The following is a 16429-nucleotide window of genomic DNA, read 5'->3' on the forward strand; positions in this document are numbered from 1 at the left end:
CAGATCCCCTTGTAGCTTTGATGTAATTGATGGTTTTCTGAGCCTTTTGCCAATCCTAAGTTTAGAGCTGAATGTCTGCTCATGCCATTAAGTAGCTGGCTCAGAGCGAGGGTCCCTGGAAAGGTGGGAGCGGTTTTGGAGAGCCTTCTCAGCTGCTCTGCAGTGCATTGGAAAGCCAGCTTGTGTTTTCCCCTGATGTCAGACTGCATAAAAGCTCTCTTTTGATGGAACATTGAAAAGGCTTTCCCCACTTCCTCCTCATTGACAAGGTAGTGAGATCATAGCTGGCCCATTCACACTAGAAAAATGTTCATCCAGAAAGGTCAGCAAGTGGGTTTGCATCATCCAACAGGCCAAAGCAAAGGGTGTTTTCTTTGTCTCACTGAGGGCCACTGTAGTCAAGGTTAAGAGACGGCTGGGGCAGTGTGGGAGGAGCAGTGGAGGTGCTTGTGTTGGGGCATTTCATTCCTGGGACATGATTCAAAGGCTGGAGGGTTCAGGGATGTCCTTTCTTCATCTTCACTGAGCTCTCATCAGTGAAATACCATTAATGTGGAATTGAAGCTGTAGAGACACTCTAAGCCAGGGGGGTTGGTAGAGCAGCTTCCCTGAATGGGTCTTGTAAGGTTTCCCTTTCACAGGGTGGATTTCATTAATGCAAGGTGGGTTTGCCCTGCATGGTGACAGTGAGCCCATGAGAGCACTGGCCCTAAAGACATCTCTGTTCAGCAAAGTGCACCTGCACAGCCCTGCAGAACTCAGACTGAGATGGAGAGGCTGGCTGGGAGCTGCTATTTGATGGGAAGGAAAGGATTCTATTTCTCTCCTCATAGAGCAATGGTGACAAGGATGGGGGAGTTAGGGGTGTTGGTGTCTGTTACAGAGAGATTTTCTCCTCTGTGTGCAAAAGCATTTCAGTAACATCTGCAGATCCTGTTGCTTCTGTACAGTGAGTTCAAGTACTTACCAAGCACCAGACCATAATTTATTTGGGAGGTTCTGAACAAGAGTCTTCCCAAGAGGCTTTTTGTGCATGGTGTTGTTCTTGGTGAGTTTGGTCATAGAAGCAGAAAATCATTAATATTATGGAGCAAATCCTGCTATACTACTAATTTTGAATAGCCAGGCTGAACAATATGATTTTTCACAGCAAGGCTCATATGCAAATTAAAAAATAAGAGCTAAATTACTCCATCTCCCTCAGCTTTGCCTCAGGTTGGCCTTGAGCAGAAGCCCTCCCAGTTTTGGCCATTTCTGCATATTTGATGTTGATCTGCTCAGGGGAATCTTAACCTGGTATATTCTTAGAGTACATTAATGTGAGGGTGAGGTGCAGAGAAAAGGAGCTGGACAGGAGGGAATGCAGGAGCAGTTCCTCAGCTGTCCCTGGGGAATTGTTCAGAGGTTAGAAAAAAATGCTGGAGTTCAGGATGAGCTGTTAGCAGAGCTACCCAGCCTCAGAGAGGGTTGAAAAGGCCTTGCAGAGCACATGGGGTGTGTAGGTGAAATGGCTGTATGTCACATTTGCAGGTTCAATAACCTTTTTCTTCTGCCATTGGGATAAGCAGCACTTGGATTGAGCTGTGGCTTAACTGCAATTGCAGGCAGGACCAGGTATCAAAGGTCAGTTTAGGAATGGGAGAAACAAAGGGAACCCTGACAGAGGTGAAGGCGGAAAAGCAGCAAGGTGCCCTTGGAGCATGGGAAGCCCTGTCAGCCTGGCAGGGTCTGGCTGCTCTGCTCAGGGACACAGAGACCCCACAGAGCCATTCCTGCCCTCCTGTCCCTGCAGCAGTGACTTGCCAGGTCCTGAAGGCTCCCGATGCCTCCCCAGTCCTTTAGTCCCACTTGACTCATTTCTTCCTCACAGACAGGTTTTCCCTCCATTGTATTAGCACACAGTTATTTTAGTATGGAAGCAGTAGATGATTCCAAGAAGTATCCTCATTCAGTTGCTTTTTAGGCTTGTTTCCATCCAGTATTTAGGTATCAGCACATGGGTTCTGCTGTTATGAGGAATTTTCTGTGCTGACACTTCTCTTGTGAGCTCCTGCCCATGACAAATTTTAGCTTCATGCTGGAGATGTTCTGGACATTTCTGCTTACAGTCTTCGTTTTTTCCCCTGCTATTAATCCCTGATTTCATCTCCCCTGGAGAATCTCTAAAAAAGTATTCCCATGATGTTTCCATTAGGCTGCATATTTTTATCAGATTGTATTTTCATTTTCTAGCCACACACTGTATTGCAGGATGTAGACCTAGAATCTACACTGATGCAAGTGTAGATTATATAGCATTTGAGAAGCTAATCAGTTATTTCACTGTCTTGCTCTCAAAGAGTTTTTATGTAGTGATATTTTCTGGACCTGGAAGGCTTGAGGATTTTTATTTTTGTTACATTAGAGACAAGTAAAAGCAGCTTGTTGATTTGTTGAAGACTGACCACCTCAAAGTTCTGTGTAATACACCTGAGAAACTGTACAATATGAATGCCAGGGAGAAAAACACAAAGAAGAAAAAAATCATTTGTGCACAAGGCCAAATCCCATGCTGTTGGCACAGCTAGCCCTGTTTATACCCACTGAAAATGTGACCTGCGGCCTTCATCGTTGTAGATCAGCACTGTGTGTGGCAGCAGGTGTTAACAGGTGACACAGACACAGCAGCTTAGCTGGTTTGTGCTGCTTCACTTCCAGTATTTGCAACACATACAAAATGAAATTCCTTTAACTTGTGTAGCGTGAAGTAGGGCAGTGGAACGTGTGCTGGATTGTATTTTAACTACAACACTAAAAGCCAGCTTTAAATTGCTGCATAAATTCATTATGATCCTCCACAAAGTATTACTGTGTCTGGTTTTTTAACTGTTGTTTAATACCAAATAGCCACAGGAGCTGCATATATGTTTCAGTTTGTAAAACCAAGTGAAACAAGGACAGGCTTTTAAAAGCTTGATTACAGTTTATTTTTGTTGCGTGTAATTTTCAATGAAACTGGTTTATTCTAACAGCTGTAATAAGCATGGCAGATCTGAGAGCTGTTTTGTGATTACTGGGTCCCTTTCTTTGTCTCTGATGATGGAGGTGTCTTAATTACTGTTTGTTTTCATAATTTTTAAGGATTAGTCATCCTTTGACGCCAGATGATTCAGTTGTACCATACATTTTCCAATCTTTGTGTTCAAAGGCTTGATGGAGTTGGTTCTGATAGGAAATTTTGAAACTGTTTCAACCCATAGTTGGTCTTTCAGATAAAGTGTTCTGGTATGTCATGGCCAGCTCTTAATCCGTTTACATGGAGAGCTGACAGTTTCAGAATATACCTTTTAATGTGGGCACTTCAGTTATTGCATCTGTATCTGTAACTTTGGTTTGCTGGATGAAATGAAAATCATCTCCAGATCCTGTTGACACAAGGGGTGGTGACTAAAATGTGGATCTGAATTCCTTGCTCTGTGAAGCTCAGATCCCCCATTGGCTTTAGAAAGGTCAGGATTTTGCTCTAGCTTCTCTTACTGGCATTCAGAGGCCCTTGATAGCTGTGACCCCAACGCCAGAAGAGTTTTTCTGGGAACAGGGAATGGAATGGGTTTTTCCAACCACCACTCTCATTTTTGATTTGGGGCATTGAATCCCCACCAAACACACAAAGAAATCATGGCTTGGAGTGTCACTGGGGATGCTTTATTTGGTAGTGACTGGAGCTTTTGGATGGACCAGCCTTTATGGCTTTGTCATGTAACTTCTGTAAAGACAACCAGCCTCCCCTGTCCCTCACCTCATTTGTACAGCATCCCTGTGATTTGTAGTCTTGTTGTTTGCAGGGACAGCCACACTGCTGTGCCCCATTGTCAGATGAGTAGGTCTGAGAAGCCATTATTTAATTGCAGTGGTTTCCATTGCAAGCAAATGCTCCCCACCTATTCTGCAGTGTTCAACAGGGTTGAGAGCTAAACACTGGACCCCTTACAAGCTCTCTAGCATCTCCCTGCCCACATTAGGCCATATTCCCTTGCATGGCCCTGACCATCATGCCCACTGCACTTAGCACAAGGCAGTGCCCAGCATCCCACGAGCCATTTCAGCACCCCAGGACATCAGTGCCCTCTCTGCCATTCCTCCTCTCCTGGCTGCCAGCCTGTGGGTCAGGGTGTCCTTGTATTCAGAATCCCCCCACCCCAACATCCTTCCGTTCTGCCTTGGTTTCCTTCAGATGAGAGATCTGTATGTAGCCAGAGCTGCTCCAGCATGATCCTTCCTCCAACCTCAACTTGCCCTCCAGACATTTTTATTTTAAGGATGCCATAAGTGGAACAGTGCAGTTGTGAACAGTTGGAAGGAGTGGGGAGAAATATTCTGTCTGCCAGCTTTCCACAGTAAAGCCAAAGGCTGGACCCAGTTCAGGAGTGGTAGTTCCCTTGGACTTAAAAACTGTGCTTGAGAGCTCTTGTGAACAAGCCCCAGGTGATTGCAGGGGGTGAGTAGGAATGAAACAGCTTTCTAAGGTGATCTTCAGATCCTGGTCATGTAAGGTTGAGCACTTCACATTCAGAGGGCTCTGGAGACACCAATTTGTAAATGATAAAATGTATTACAAACCAATCTAATACCTTCACTGTCAGCCTTTAACAACACCTACAGAAGATTGTGCTAAAAGTGGCAGTTTACAAGAAAAACCACTGATTTGAATCTGTATAGAAGTTTACTGTGATACATGTGGAAACTGAGTTGCTTAAAACATCAAACCAAAATGAATGGGAAATTGTTTTATCTCTTGGGGGAAAATTGTTTCGAACTACTGAACTTGAATAAACAAATAGTCTGTGCAATAAATAGTTACACGATGCACAATTAAGATAAAAGATGATTAGTATGCTAACATTTTATATGGGTTTGGCTACATTAAAAATAGAGGTATATAGTTATCTGTCTTCAGTTCTGAACTGTAACCATGTTGATGTGTCTCAGTACATACCTCATCGTATTTTATAGGTGGCAAAAGTGGAGTATGTTAGAAAAAAGCCAAAATTAAAAGAAGTTCTGGTGAGATTAGAAGAGCATATGGAATGCACCTGTACATCATCAAATACTAATTCAGATTATAGAGAAGAAGAAACTGGTATGTTTTCCTTTTATTTTTGCATTAATGCTGATTTCATATGGACCTCATTTTTATATTAGTAAAGAACGTAAAACAAACGTTGCTTACAGTGAACTGAGTAGAGAAGCTCCCAGCTACTTCTCTGTGTTGAAGATGCCAAATGAGGGCCAGTTTGTGCTGTATGAGGAGCTTGGATTTCAAATTTAATGTGTATCACTTCTCATTAGGTTGGCCTTTAAATAAATACAAATGCCCAGTAGTGTTCAGGTCTTGCTTCACTAAGTTAAAGGTTGTCATGTTGCAGCTCGTGGATGAACTCTGTTGCCTAATTTCTTTAGACTTTGTGGAGAACACTGAGATTAACTTGACCTTGGGGAAAATATGAATGAAATTAATGTAAAGCACTTGGGAATAAATTCAGGATTCAAGGCTAAAGAGTTAGTTTGGAAACAACATTACTCATTCCTGTTGTTTCCTTACGTATGTATACTCAAGAATTTGTCAGTTGTGGGATAAAACCTAAATTTGCCTTGTCAAGACAACCTTTGAGTTACAACAGGGAAAGATTTGTGGGGAAAAATTACTTTCAGTCTGGCTTTCATAAAATCATTCTGATTTAATCTAAAATCATTGGCTCTGATCTACTTACTACAGTGCAATCAATGCAGAGCTCAGCACACTTATTCAGGAAACCCATTATGGTAAAAAGGACATTTCCCTTTCTCCTGATACTGGTTGAAGGCTGCTATAAAAGTTTGTTTTGCACCTCTGCAGGGAATTTAGGGGGTGCAGTAGAACCAGCCCAAAATTAAAGAGTCAGTGAAGAGCAGCTAAACACAGGAGGAAGGCTGCCCAAAGGTGATAGATTTTGTAGGTGGCTGGGTGAGGAAGGGTTTTCTGTACTGGCTCCATCCAGCAGGGAGACATAAACCTGGTCCAAGCAAATGTAAACTTCAGTTGCTATGTACAGAGCAGAGGAGTTAGAATTTCTATAAAAGCAAAGTTAGACCTCTGCTGCAATTTTACTGGACATCAATTTATCATCAGAGCTGAGTGTTTAGCTGAAACTAGGTGGAGTTATTAGACAAAACCATATATAAAGTGGCTATTTTTAAATGTGGTATGGTTTTATACATTTTCTATGTCTCCCGTTTGGAAAAAAAGTTTCATTAGATCAATTTCAGTTTTTTACATTGTCTTTAATTGCCATAGACTAAGCAGCTATGATTTTAAGATCAAAATTTTTGATTTTGATATGTGTAAAAACTGGGGCAGAATTATCATGGAAAAATGGGTATTTCTAGGATTTAATTACTGATAGGAGCAAAACTTGCACCCAGCAAGTGGATGGTGAGCTGAAAATAGCTCAACTCCAGAGCTGAAGGCAAATGTTGAGTACTGCATGGTAACAGCAATTATAGATGGATCCTGGGAATGACGTGGGCAATGCCAACTTCGTTTATTATTTCTTTACTTTTGTGTAATTACTTTGTAAACTCAGTGTCAAATCAGACGTTATAAAGTTATTACTTTAATGCAAAGGATAATGAGATTTCTTGGAAATGTAAACGGTTTGAGTATTTATGACTTCAGTGTTACACGAAATGCATTACCTTAGGGCTTTTCACCAGCCCTGCCCTTATGTTAACAGGAAGGCCTAGGGAATCAGGTAAAAAACGGAAACGAAAAAAGTTAAAACCAACATAAAAGCTACTGGAACTATTTGATATTCAGGTAGGACCTATATGCTGAACACCCTAATAGCACAAGTACTGGAAAACTTAATCAAATATCATCACTTCAACTTAATCACTGTTCAAAATCTTGACACTTGCTACCTCAAGGCTGCAAAGAGATTAGATTTGATTGGCTTTGATAATTCTACCTGCTGGTATTTTCCCTTTAAGCTCCACATCACCATCAGCATCTTGCATTCTTGAGCTACTTCCTTTTCTTGCCTTTTTTATTTCTTTTTTATTGGAGGGTGCTAATACTTCAGCTTCTGAAATCTCAAGTTCCATTGCCTCTGCTTGTGTTTCATTATTATTGATTTCTGAGGTCAAAGCATCACATGATAATGCATGAATGAATTGCCAGGTTACAAATCATTGTGTTCCCAGTCCTTGGCTGTGAAACATTCAGTGTACATACAGCAAATATTATTATTTGTGTGACCATCAAACCCATGTTCTGACATGAACTGGGGTTGATTGCACATGCACCTGACACAGTCTGATGATCTGCTTACTTGACCTGAAAGATGCTAAGAAGTGCCTTTTTTTGTGTGTGTTGCAGAGTCCTGTGTTATTTACACCAGAAAATTAAGATCTTTATTTTTGGTCTGTTCAGTCTCAGTAGGATGATGATAGTCAGTCATCAAAATTCATGAGGTTTTCAGTGTAGTGAAAAACTAACACCCTCTCAGTGCAAAAATGACTGAAATCCTTTGGCCAACATATTAGCAATGTATGATGATGGCGACACACATTCCAAATTAAATATGGAATTTCCATTTCTTAATGACTTGAAAGTATGTAAACTGCAGCACTTGCAATTGATTCTGGTATTTGGAGTGGGAATGATTTGGATTTTGCAGTGTCTGTGCCTAACGCCTGGATGATGGTGAATTTAATTCCAAGCCCCTGTTTTTGCACATGAACTCCCAGTGGCACTTTTCATTTATACCAATGTATCACTTCTGAAGAATGCTAAACTTGATATCCTGTTTCAGATTAACAGGTATTTATTGGGAGTAGTATGATAGAAGCAAAGATTTTCTAAAATTCAACTTTAAAAGTGAGCATGTAAACTCAATCAAAACAGCATTTAGAACTTCTTGTCCCAGGTTAGTGACTCTTCATGCAGAACAGTTTTCTTTTTTAAGTCATCTACTTCAAGGACAGGACCTTTGATTCTAATCATAGAGTTATTGTATCTTTTTTCTCTCCTGCAGATGTAAGGTGAAAATAAGCTAGAAAAAAAACTTCTCTCTGGGACATGGATGTACATGGTTTGTTACATTCCTGAACCTACTATGTATGGTGCTTATTGACTGTATACTTTATTTGTTCTCCTGTGTGAAAAAACTGGCTCAAAAGAACACTTAATGAGAACAAAGAGACAATGTACATTTGTTTAATGTGACATCAAAGCAAGTATTGTAGCACTCTGTGAAACAATAGGAAGCTTCCCTGTCCAAAAAAGAAAAAAAAAATGAAAGAAAGAAAAACAGAAAAGAAAAAAAGACAGTTGAATGAATGGAGGATACCAAAAGAACTAAAAAACATGACAAAAATCTAAGTGAATAGTGGATTTCTGTCAGAGCAGTCAACGGTGCTTTACGTCAAGAAATGTGCCTGCGTTCTTGATGAAGATGGATGGACACTGGTGGACTTCAGGCACAAAAAAAGCAGGAATGTATGAAATGATCAAATGCCACGCAAATACTATAGAACAATACATCCTTGCTTGGTGGTGTTTTAAAAGTCTATACAAAAAAACCTTCTGGGGAGCCTTAAGTGGATTTTTTTTTTTACACCATAAAGTGATTATTAAGTTTTCTTTTTACTCTTTGCCTAGCTTTTTATTATCTCTTGGACTACATTTGCCAATAACACATATAAAAGACTGGTATAACAATAAGCAGAACACAAAACATTATGGTATTTCTCCTAGTGGGATGCAGACTAATGAGATGTATTAAAATAAAAATGGTATACCTATGCATAATTTTCTAGACGTTTCTTGGTTTATGTTCCCCAACCTCCCCCGTAATTTAAAGCATTACATAAAAGAAAAAAAAATAAAAAGAGAAAAAAAAAGAGAGATGTGCGTAAACAAATCATAGGATATCCATGCAAAAATCCTTTTTTTTTTTCTTTAAGACTTATGCCAGTTGCCTACTAGTGATATTGTGTTAGCAATTGTCATTCTTATCAGTATACAGATACTTTTATTTCACATGTTGGAGCTGTGTGAAATGTACAAATTCTTGTATCTGCATTGTATAATGTCATGGTGGCATGGGAACTACCTTGCTGCAAATATTTGAACAAAATCTAAAATTCTTTATTTTTGGTAAAATGTTATGCTTTATGTGTATTCAACAGAAATATGTGTTTTTGTAAAGGTGAAGTTTGTATTTTTATCTAAAAATTAACAGTTTTATATACCTGAGAAAGCCTGCTATGTTTTCTTGAACCAAAAAAAAAAAAAAAAAAGAAGAAAAAAAGAAAAAAAAAGCATTTTGTGGTCATATTTTTGTAGTAGAATAGCCCAAATAACATCAAAATCTATTTTAACTATAGCAGGGCAGATAAAATACTCTGGCACCATCTCCTTTATTTTCAAAGTGCCAAAGGATTAAATGTTCAGTTCCCCACAGATTGCAGTGGGAGCCACATGGATAAATCCTTCTGTACTGCTTTGGAAATTTAGGGCTGTGCCAGATATGACATGGCTACTCACTTGGCCAAATTCACTGCCCCACCCCAGTAGTTTGGATTATGTACCCTTTGTTTTATTTGGATTATTACATTGGATATGTAAAATGAACTACTGGATTCTTTTATTTGTGAAACATCTACAAAGAGATGAAAGAGTTTTCTTAGTTTGGAACAACAAAAAAGTTTGTCTTGAAGACAGTGTTTCCACTCAAATAAAAATATCTTCAAATATGAATGAACTGCAGAACCTTCAAACAACAAAAGAGAGAGAGATTTTTAACCTTTCCATTTCTCTAAATATAGTTCAAACATTCCCCTCCTGTTCCTGTAGCTATGTCCAAATTCAACCAAACAAAGCAATGTTAGCTAACAGGCATTATTGGCTTCAGATGCTAATGCAGAGATAGAGTTAGTCACCGTTCTATTTTGTGATCATTTTCCCAGTGTATTTGTTGAGCACCAAAACTGGAAATACATTTAACTAAGATTGTCTGTGCTTGTTTTCCACTAAGTGTACTGTTCACGATGTTATGCACATGAATGTATGTGTCTGCGTTTAAAAAAAGTGTATAAAATGTAATTTATATATTTATGTTTCAGTGGGATGCCAATAATGTTGCTTCGTTCCTTTTTTTTTTTTTGTCTAAAAGATATCTAATGAAAGAAAAAAACCAAACATATATCCATTAAAATCATGTAGATGAAAAACATTATGTGACCCACTCAGACACTGTGCAGGTATGAAAGGATGTCAAAGTCACTTAAGTGGAATAGTTTGCAAAACAACTCTTGGAAAGAGTCCTGTGGTTGGACTTGCATGAGAAGGTTGTGTTTGGGTTTGTGGGCCAGCTCTTTGGGAGTGACTCCCCTGGGTATCCTGGAGCTCTGATTTACATCACGAGGGAGTCTGGCCTTGTAGCAAAGCCTTGAAGACAAAGCAAACCGAGAGGTTTTCTTGGTGCCAGCAAATAAACGTGTTATGCCAAATTCAGCACACCAGGAGAGAGTGAAGACTGAATGGGGACTTTTCCAATAGCCGTTTTTTGAGACTTGTAGTCTTGAGTTAATTTTGTTACGAGGAATGAGTCTTTGTTGTCAAGCACAGTGTTCATACGGCATGCGGCAGAAAACACAAAAATCTCAGGGCTATGTTCTCAGCTACTATAAATTGGCAAATGTTTCTGACTTCAGATGGCCCCGAGCTAATTTACATCAGATGAGGATGCAGTCCATGGCTGTTAAATTGTGAGGAGTAGTGTCACGACACGAGCATCGCTTCCTGTAGTCCATCTGAGCTCTCGCCCGCCAGCCTGGGGACCGTGGTGGGTTGTGGGATTAGTCCTCCTTCAAAGTGGCAGATACAACCAGAAGGAACAGTGACACTAAAGGTTGTGACACGGGAGTCGTTAATTCAAAGTTAAGTTGGACATTTCAAGGGCCATATCCTCAGCTGGTGTAAATCACCATGGCTCCCTTGCCTGCAATGGAGCTGTACCAGCTTACACCACTTGAGGGGCTGGTCCCTCATTCTTGCTCATCCCTTCCACTCCTCGGTCCCACAGGGATCTCAGATTGTTGTGTATGGTTAATGTAATCCTGTGTTCTCTAATACTTAAGCACAATAAGTGAATATAAGAATGAGTGTCAGACTTAACTTTGAATGTCCAAGCTCTGAAATGGTTTGTTTCACCATTGTGGCTGTAAATTAAACAGTTCTCTGTGCATTCGTGAATGCCGTGTCATATCTTCTTCTGCTGTCTGCTGGAGGTGGACTCCCTCTGGACTTCTAATGTGCTGCATTTGGAGTGTTGCAGGGAAAGGTGTGAGCAATTGGAGCCACAAGATATGTGATGGACAGCTCTGTGATTTGTGGGGTGGGGGGTGAGTAGGGGGCTTAATGGAGCCAAGGGTGGTGGTTGTCAAAAGTTGCACTTCCGTGCAATGCTTTAACACCTTGTTGGTTTTGTCCTTCCACATTGTAGGCAGCAGTTTGGGGATAAAATGTTTTTCTGTTTTATATTCTGCACTCATTTTCTCTGTCCAGAGATCCACAACTTCTTGGTCTGATGATGTCTTTTTCTGAGGTCTTGTCTGATCAGAAAGGACATACAGAGAGGACTGCCCATGTCAGTGCATGGTCACTGATTCTTTAGTCAATTCATTACATTTAATTCAGTGCTTTGTCTTTCCAGACCTATCCTTCAGTTGATTTTGTTGAGTGAAACCAGGGATTGTGTGCCAGTTGGCTTTCCTTTTCTCCTGTTCTCTGTCCTGCCTGGCATCTGCTTTGTTAAGCAGACTGCAGCGAGTTGCTGCTCTCCCAGGTTCCCAGGTAGCTCCAGCACTTTGGGTTTAGGCTTTTTACTCCTTCTTGAAACAGCATCCTCCTTCCAATGGGCTTCAACATTCCACTTGCCTGTCCTCCTTAGGTCCATATTGCCTTTCTGTGGGCTGTTTTCCAGCCATTCTCTGCCTGACTTTTCCATCCCTCTTGTTTCTGTCTCTCAGAAATAATTTTCCCTTCCTAAGATGTGTCTCTCATCTGTTTTCTCTCCTCCTGCCTGACAGAACATCCTTTGATCTGGTGGTCTCCAAATCAGTTGGTTTATCTAGGCATGTGCCCTGAGATCCTCTCTCCCAGACCCACAGGCCCATAACTGACCCCTGACATGAAAGGCAAATGCTTTAGAGAAAAAGATTCATCTTTGCATTTGGAAAAATACTACTGAAGACTCTTTGCTAAAGCGCTGTCCAATTCCAGCAGCAGTGTGATGCTGGAATAGTGGCATTGAAGCTGTTCCAGACATCTGACACTTTAATTAGGATCAGTGGCCCCGTTTATGTTTTAATTTGAATGTTTCAGATTTTATTTTGAAGTTTCAAAACTACCTCAGATTTGCATGCCCATATTTTACTGTAAATTGAAGGAAATCATGTTTGTAGGCCCCTCTCATGGCTTTGAAAATGTTCTGGGTAGTTATCTGACCCTCTCTTGGGCTGGAAATCATGGTTGCTCTGAAACAGACATCATGTAGAGGTTTTGAATGAAGTAATTTCCTTGGTGTTTCTAATACAGAGTTTGTACTGCTAGCAAATCTCAGAGTCAGGTCAACTCATATGAATCCTGTTTAAATTTCCTTTGATTCCAGGTACAAAGCCTATCAGTGTTGCATTCCTCAAAAATCAGCCTATGTTTTGTGTTTATTACTCAATTTAATTACTGTCTGTGTTCCCACATTTTATTAGTAAAGCATTATTCCATGTCTGAGCTTTTCTGTGCTGCTCTTTGCTGTAGAATCTCTGTGGCACAGCCTTGAGCTGGTTTGTATCCCTATGTCCTCTGAAATAAAGAACTATTGTTATCCCATTTTAGGCGAGACCGAGGCATGGAGAAAAGCCTGTGCAAGGTCATACAGCAAGGCTGTGGCAGAACCAGGGAGAGGACTCAGATCTGAGTGCTCATCCAGTGCCCTAAATCACACGACCATCTTCCCTTTCCAAGAATGAATCCTTGCACCCTTAGAGCTAAATACTGAAAAGATTGAGGGTAAGTCATTTTGCCTAATTACTGTGCATTGGATACGTGATCAAAAGCCACTGCCATATTGTCAGAGAATGTAGTGATTGATGAAAATCCATCTTTCTGCCCATGCAATTATGCAGCCTTTTATCCTATCATGAGCCAGTCATTTCCTGCTTCTCTTAGGAGTCAGCCTTTCACGACTTATGGTCAAAATTATGCACATAGAACAAGACTTAGATTTTATGGGAATTTACAAAAATTCAGTAGACAATTTTCATTCTCCTTCAGTTCAGTGTCATTCCTTCCTTTTATGGTGTGGGTAACTTTTCCATGGGGAACTGTTTTTATCATGGGCTCAATCTGAATTTTTTTTCCCAGGCCCTAACATGGAAAAACACTTTAAGAGATGCCTGTGTTTGCTCATCTTCAAACTGGTGCCTGAGCATGCTCCTAGGTTTGGACAAACATCCCATTGACCTCAGGCAAATGGAGCAGAGTTGATGCTTTATTTTTTAATTACTGTGTGCCTTCCTGACACAGGATCCCAGTTGTGGGCTGGGGGTCTTTGTGCTCTCAGAGTGTTGAAGTATTTCGTAAGCAGCCCCAAGATGAAGTAACAAAGCTTGTATGTACAATTAGGAAAACAGCTGGGATGTGCCACTCCTGCTCCCATGGAGGTTGCCATTTTGAATTACGTATTTGTTATTTTTGGGGAAAATATTTTCTTGGCATGGGTGGATTCAGGACTGCAGTCGCTAATGCCAGTGAGCCCATTTCAGATGATCTGTTTGGGTAACTCAGGATGTAGTTTGAACACTCACAGTTGTGCTGATAACAGACAAATTTGAGATGGGAGAAATTATTGAGAGCAGATTTCAGGTGAAATCTGGCAACTTTTTGTTTAAAAAAAAAGAACTAGAAAGGTAGAATAAACAAGACCAAAGGCTTGATCACTCTTTTTTTCAGTTGTGGCATGCCACCTGTCCTTTTAGTCATTCTAATTACTTGCTGCATCAGGCTAAAGTATGTGCTGAAGTAGCTCAGAATCACTACAACATGTGAAAAGTTAGGATTGCTTCTTGTTGAACTGCTGCCTATTACCATGGCATATGACTGTGAGGTGGGGCCCACAATCACAGTTGTAAATCAAAGAACAAGTCATAGGTTAGGTTCTGTTTTCCTTAGATATTGTCTCTAAGTTTGTTTTCTGTATGCTGGTCTCGAGTGACATTTGGTGAGCTTTCCAATTAGGTGGAAAGTCATGAGTACCTCTTTCCCAGCCTGAAGGTAAGAAAGTGCTAATGCTTAGTCTAGCTCATAATCAATGGATGAAATTCTGGGAGCATCCTGGTGATAGAATTTCTGTCGCTTGAAGATTTCATCTCACATTTTCCCAAGGTTACTTCTTCCCGTAGAGAGGAATCAGATCATTTATGTATTTGACTTACTAGCAGGCCACCAAATCCGACTTGGTTTGAGTTTTGAGAAGCTCAAGAATTTCTGTTTGGACTGATACTTGTGTATGCCAGATGTCTCCCAAGTTCTTAGATAAAATACACAAAAAAGGCACACTTGAGTGCTTAATCCGAAAAGAAGTTCACATGTGAAGGCTGGAGTAGTCCCTGACACCTGTAAGTAAGGAGCCAAGTTTGTAACAAGTGTTCACACTCATCTTCAGATCAGACTTGGTGTTTGGACCTCTGTGTACTATCTTTGATCTTGGTAATGAAGGAAACGGGGTTTACTGTCCAGCTTTGAATTCAGAGTAGCTGTTAAATCAGGTGTGCAAAAAGCAGAAGCACACAGGGATGCAGTCGAGCCTATAGGGCTTGAAATCCCCAGGGATTTTGAAAACGTCTTCATTCTTGAAAGCAATCACAAATAAGTAGGAGAAAAGCACTTTAAACACTTCTGAAAATCCCACCCTGGTTTATTTGGCAGGTGAAAAAAGGATCCAGAAGAGATACTACTTATAAGGATCATTCAGTGACAAAGTATGTGTTCGTAGAGAAGGCCCATGCTTAAATCTTTCAGCAGTTAATTATCATCTTTACAGACCATAATACTAGAATACTTCACTTATCAATGCATCAGGGCTTGGATGAACTTTGAGACGCATGAAAACAAGACACTCCTTAGGCCTGTGGTAGCTCTGTGCTCTGGTAACTGATCAACCAATTACATAATTGGTCAGGTCTCTGCCTTGCAGGAGCAGATACAACTCCATTGACTTCTCTGGAGGTGACACTTACCTGAGAACTGACCCGAAACTCTTGCCACGAAGCAGATAATGGTTTCATATTTTGCTGTTTAGTGTTGTTGTAAAAATAGACTCATTTCCTGGAGCAGTTAGAACAAGAAAATAGGGAAAAGCAATTTCCCACAGAGACTCATCCACGCTGGAATTCACCGAGGACCCCGGATGTGAACATGTGCAGATAGAAAACATAAAACAGCAACTTTGTTTAGGGAAGCCTCTGACCTGTCAAAAATGCAGAGCATTTCTTACCAGACTTTTCCTTGGCAATTAGTGGGTAGAATTACTCATAGAAATTGTTTTGTTTGCTCACAAGGGGAGAAGTAAGACATAAATTCAAGATAGCCCCTCTGACCACAAGAAAGACTGTTCACAGAGGGCCCATGGGTGAAGTGCTGTGTGGCCTCAGCTCCCTTTGGGGATGAACTCAAACTTTTAGACTTCAGTGAAGTATGAAGGACCCCTCCAGACTTGCTGGATATCCCTAGCTGGAATTTTTTCAGCAGTCTAAGAGATTTGGACATCCACTTTTAATTCATTTTTACGTAACTTTCAAGAAATCTTTGTTGGCTTCAGAACATCTCTGTTCTGAAAAGAGACTAATTTGACCCAGTGATGTCACTGTGACTTCTGTCTTCCATTTCTAGGCAGCAGCACTCAAACCTTGGGTTTCAGACACCTCATATGGGGAGCCCCCTTCACTCCAGCCATGCTTCACCTTTGCTTGGCACTTTGGCTTTACATGCATTTTCTGTGTAAAGGTGGTGCTGGTTTAACCTGAAGACCAGGGAAGGTTCAGAAGGCCAGATTTCACCTCTGGGCCCTGCTCAGCTGCTGGTGGAGTCTGTGTGGGGCCAGAGGAGGAGGGAGAGAGGGAGGAGAGATGCTCCAGCACTTCCAGTGTGGGTGAGGGCTGAGGGCTCTGTGCTCACACACTTGGAAGTGAGGACATTTCTTGGCCCAAACTCACCCACTGTAAAGCATTCTGCTCAGAGGTCTCCTTGGAGCCAGGAAGCTCCTCAGAAACCTGCCCAAGATCTGAATTCCCCTTGACTGCAGGGGGTTTCCACAGCAAAAGTGACAGAAGCAATTTATCCCACAAA

General features: G+C 40.9%; 1 protein-coding gene across 8 annotated transcripts in view; it reads left to right on the forward strand.

Annotated features, from left to right (window-relative positions):
* Positions 1–16429, forward strand: part of PDGFA (platelet derived growth factor subunit A) — a 36094-nt gene that overhangs the window by 14067 nt on the left and 5598 nt on the right. For 3 of the 8 annotated variants that reach the window (XM_071444029.1, XM_071444028.1, XM_071444030.1), the window contains exons 5-6: positions 4993–5119; positions 12920–13093. In XM_071444029.1, the coding sequence (XP_071300130.1) occupies positions 4993–5119; positions 12920–13053 (261 nt within the window). In that variant the 3' untranslated portion in view covers positions 13054–13093. The other 5 variants (XR_011681802.1, XR_011681801.1, XR_011681800.1 and 2 more) reach the window with 4 other exon arrangements.

Source organism: Agelaius tricolor, unplaced genomic scaffold (genome assembly GCF_023055355.1).
Source record: "Agelaius tricolor isolate 1412-34295 unplaced genomic scaffold, bAgeTri1.0.p SCAF_19, whole genome shotgun sequence".
Classification (NCBI taxonomy): domain Eukaryota; kingdom Metazoa; phylum Chordata; class Aves; order Passeriformes; family Icteridae; genus Agelaius; species Agelaius tricolor.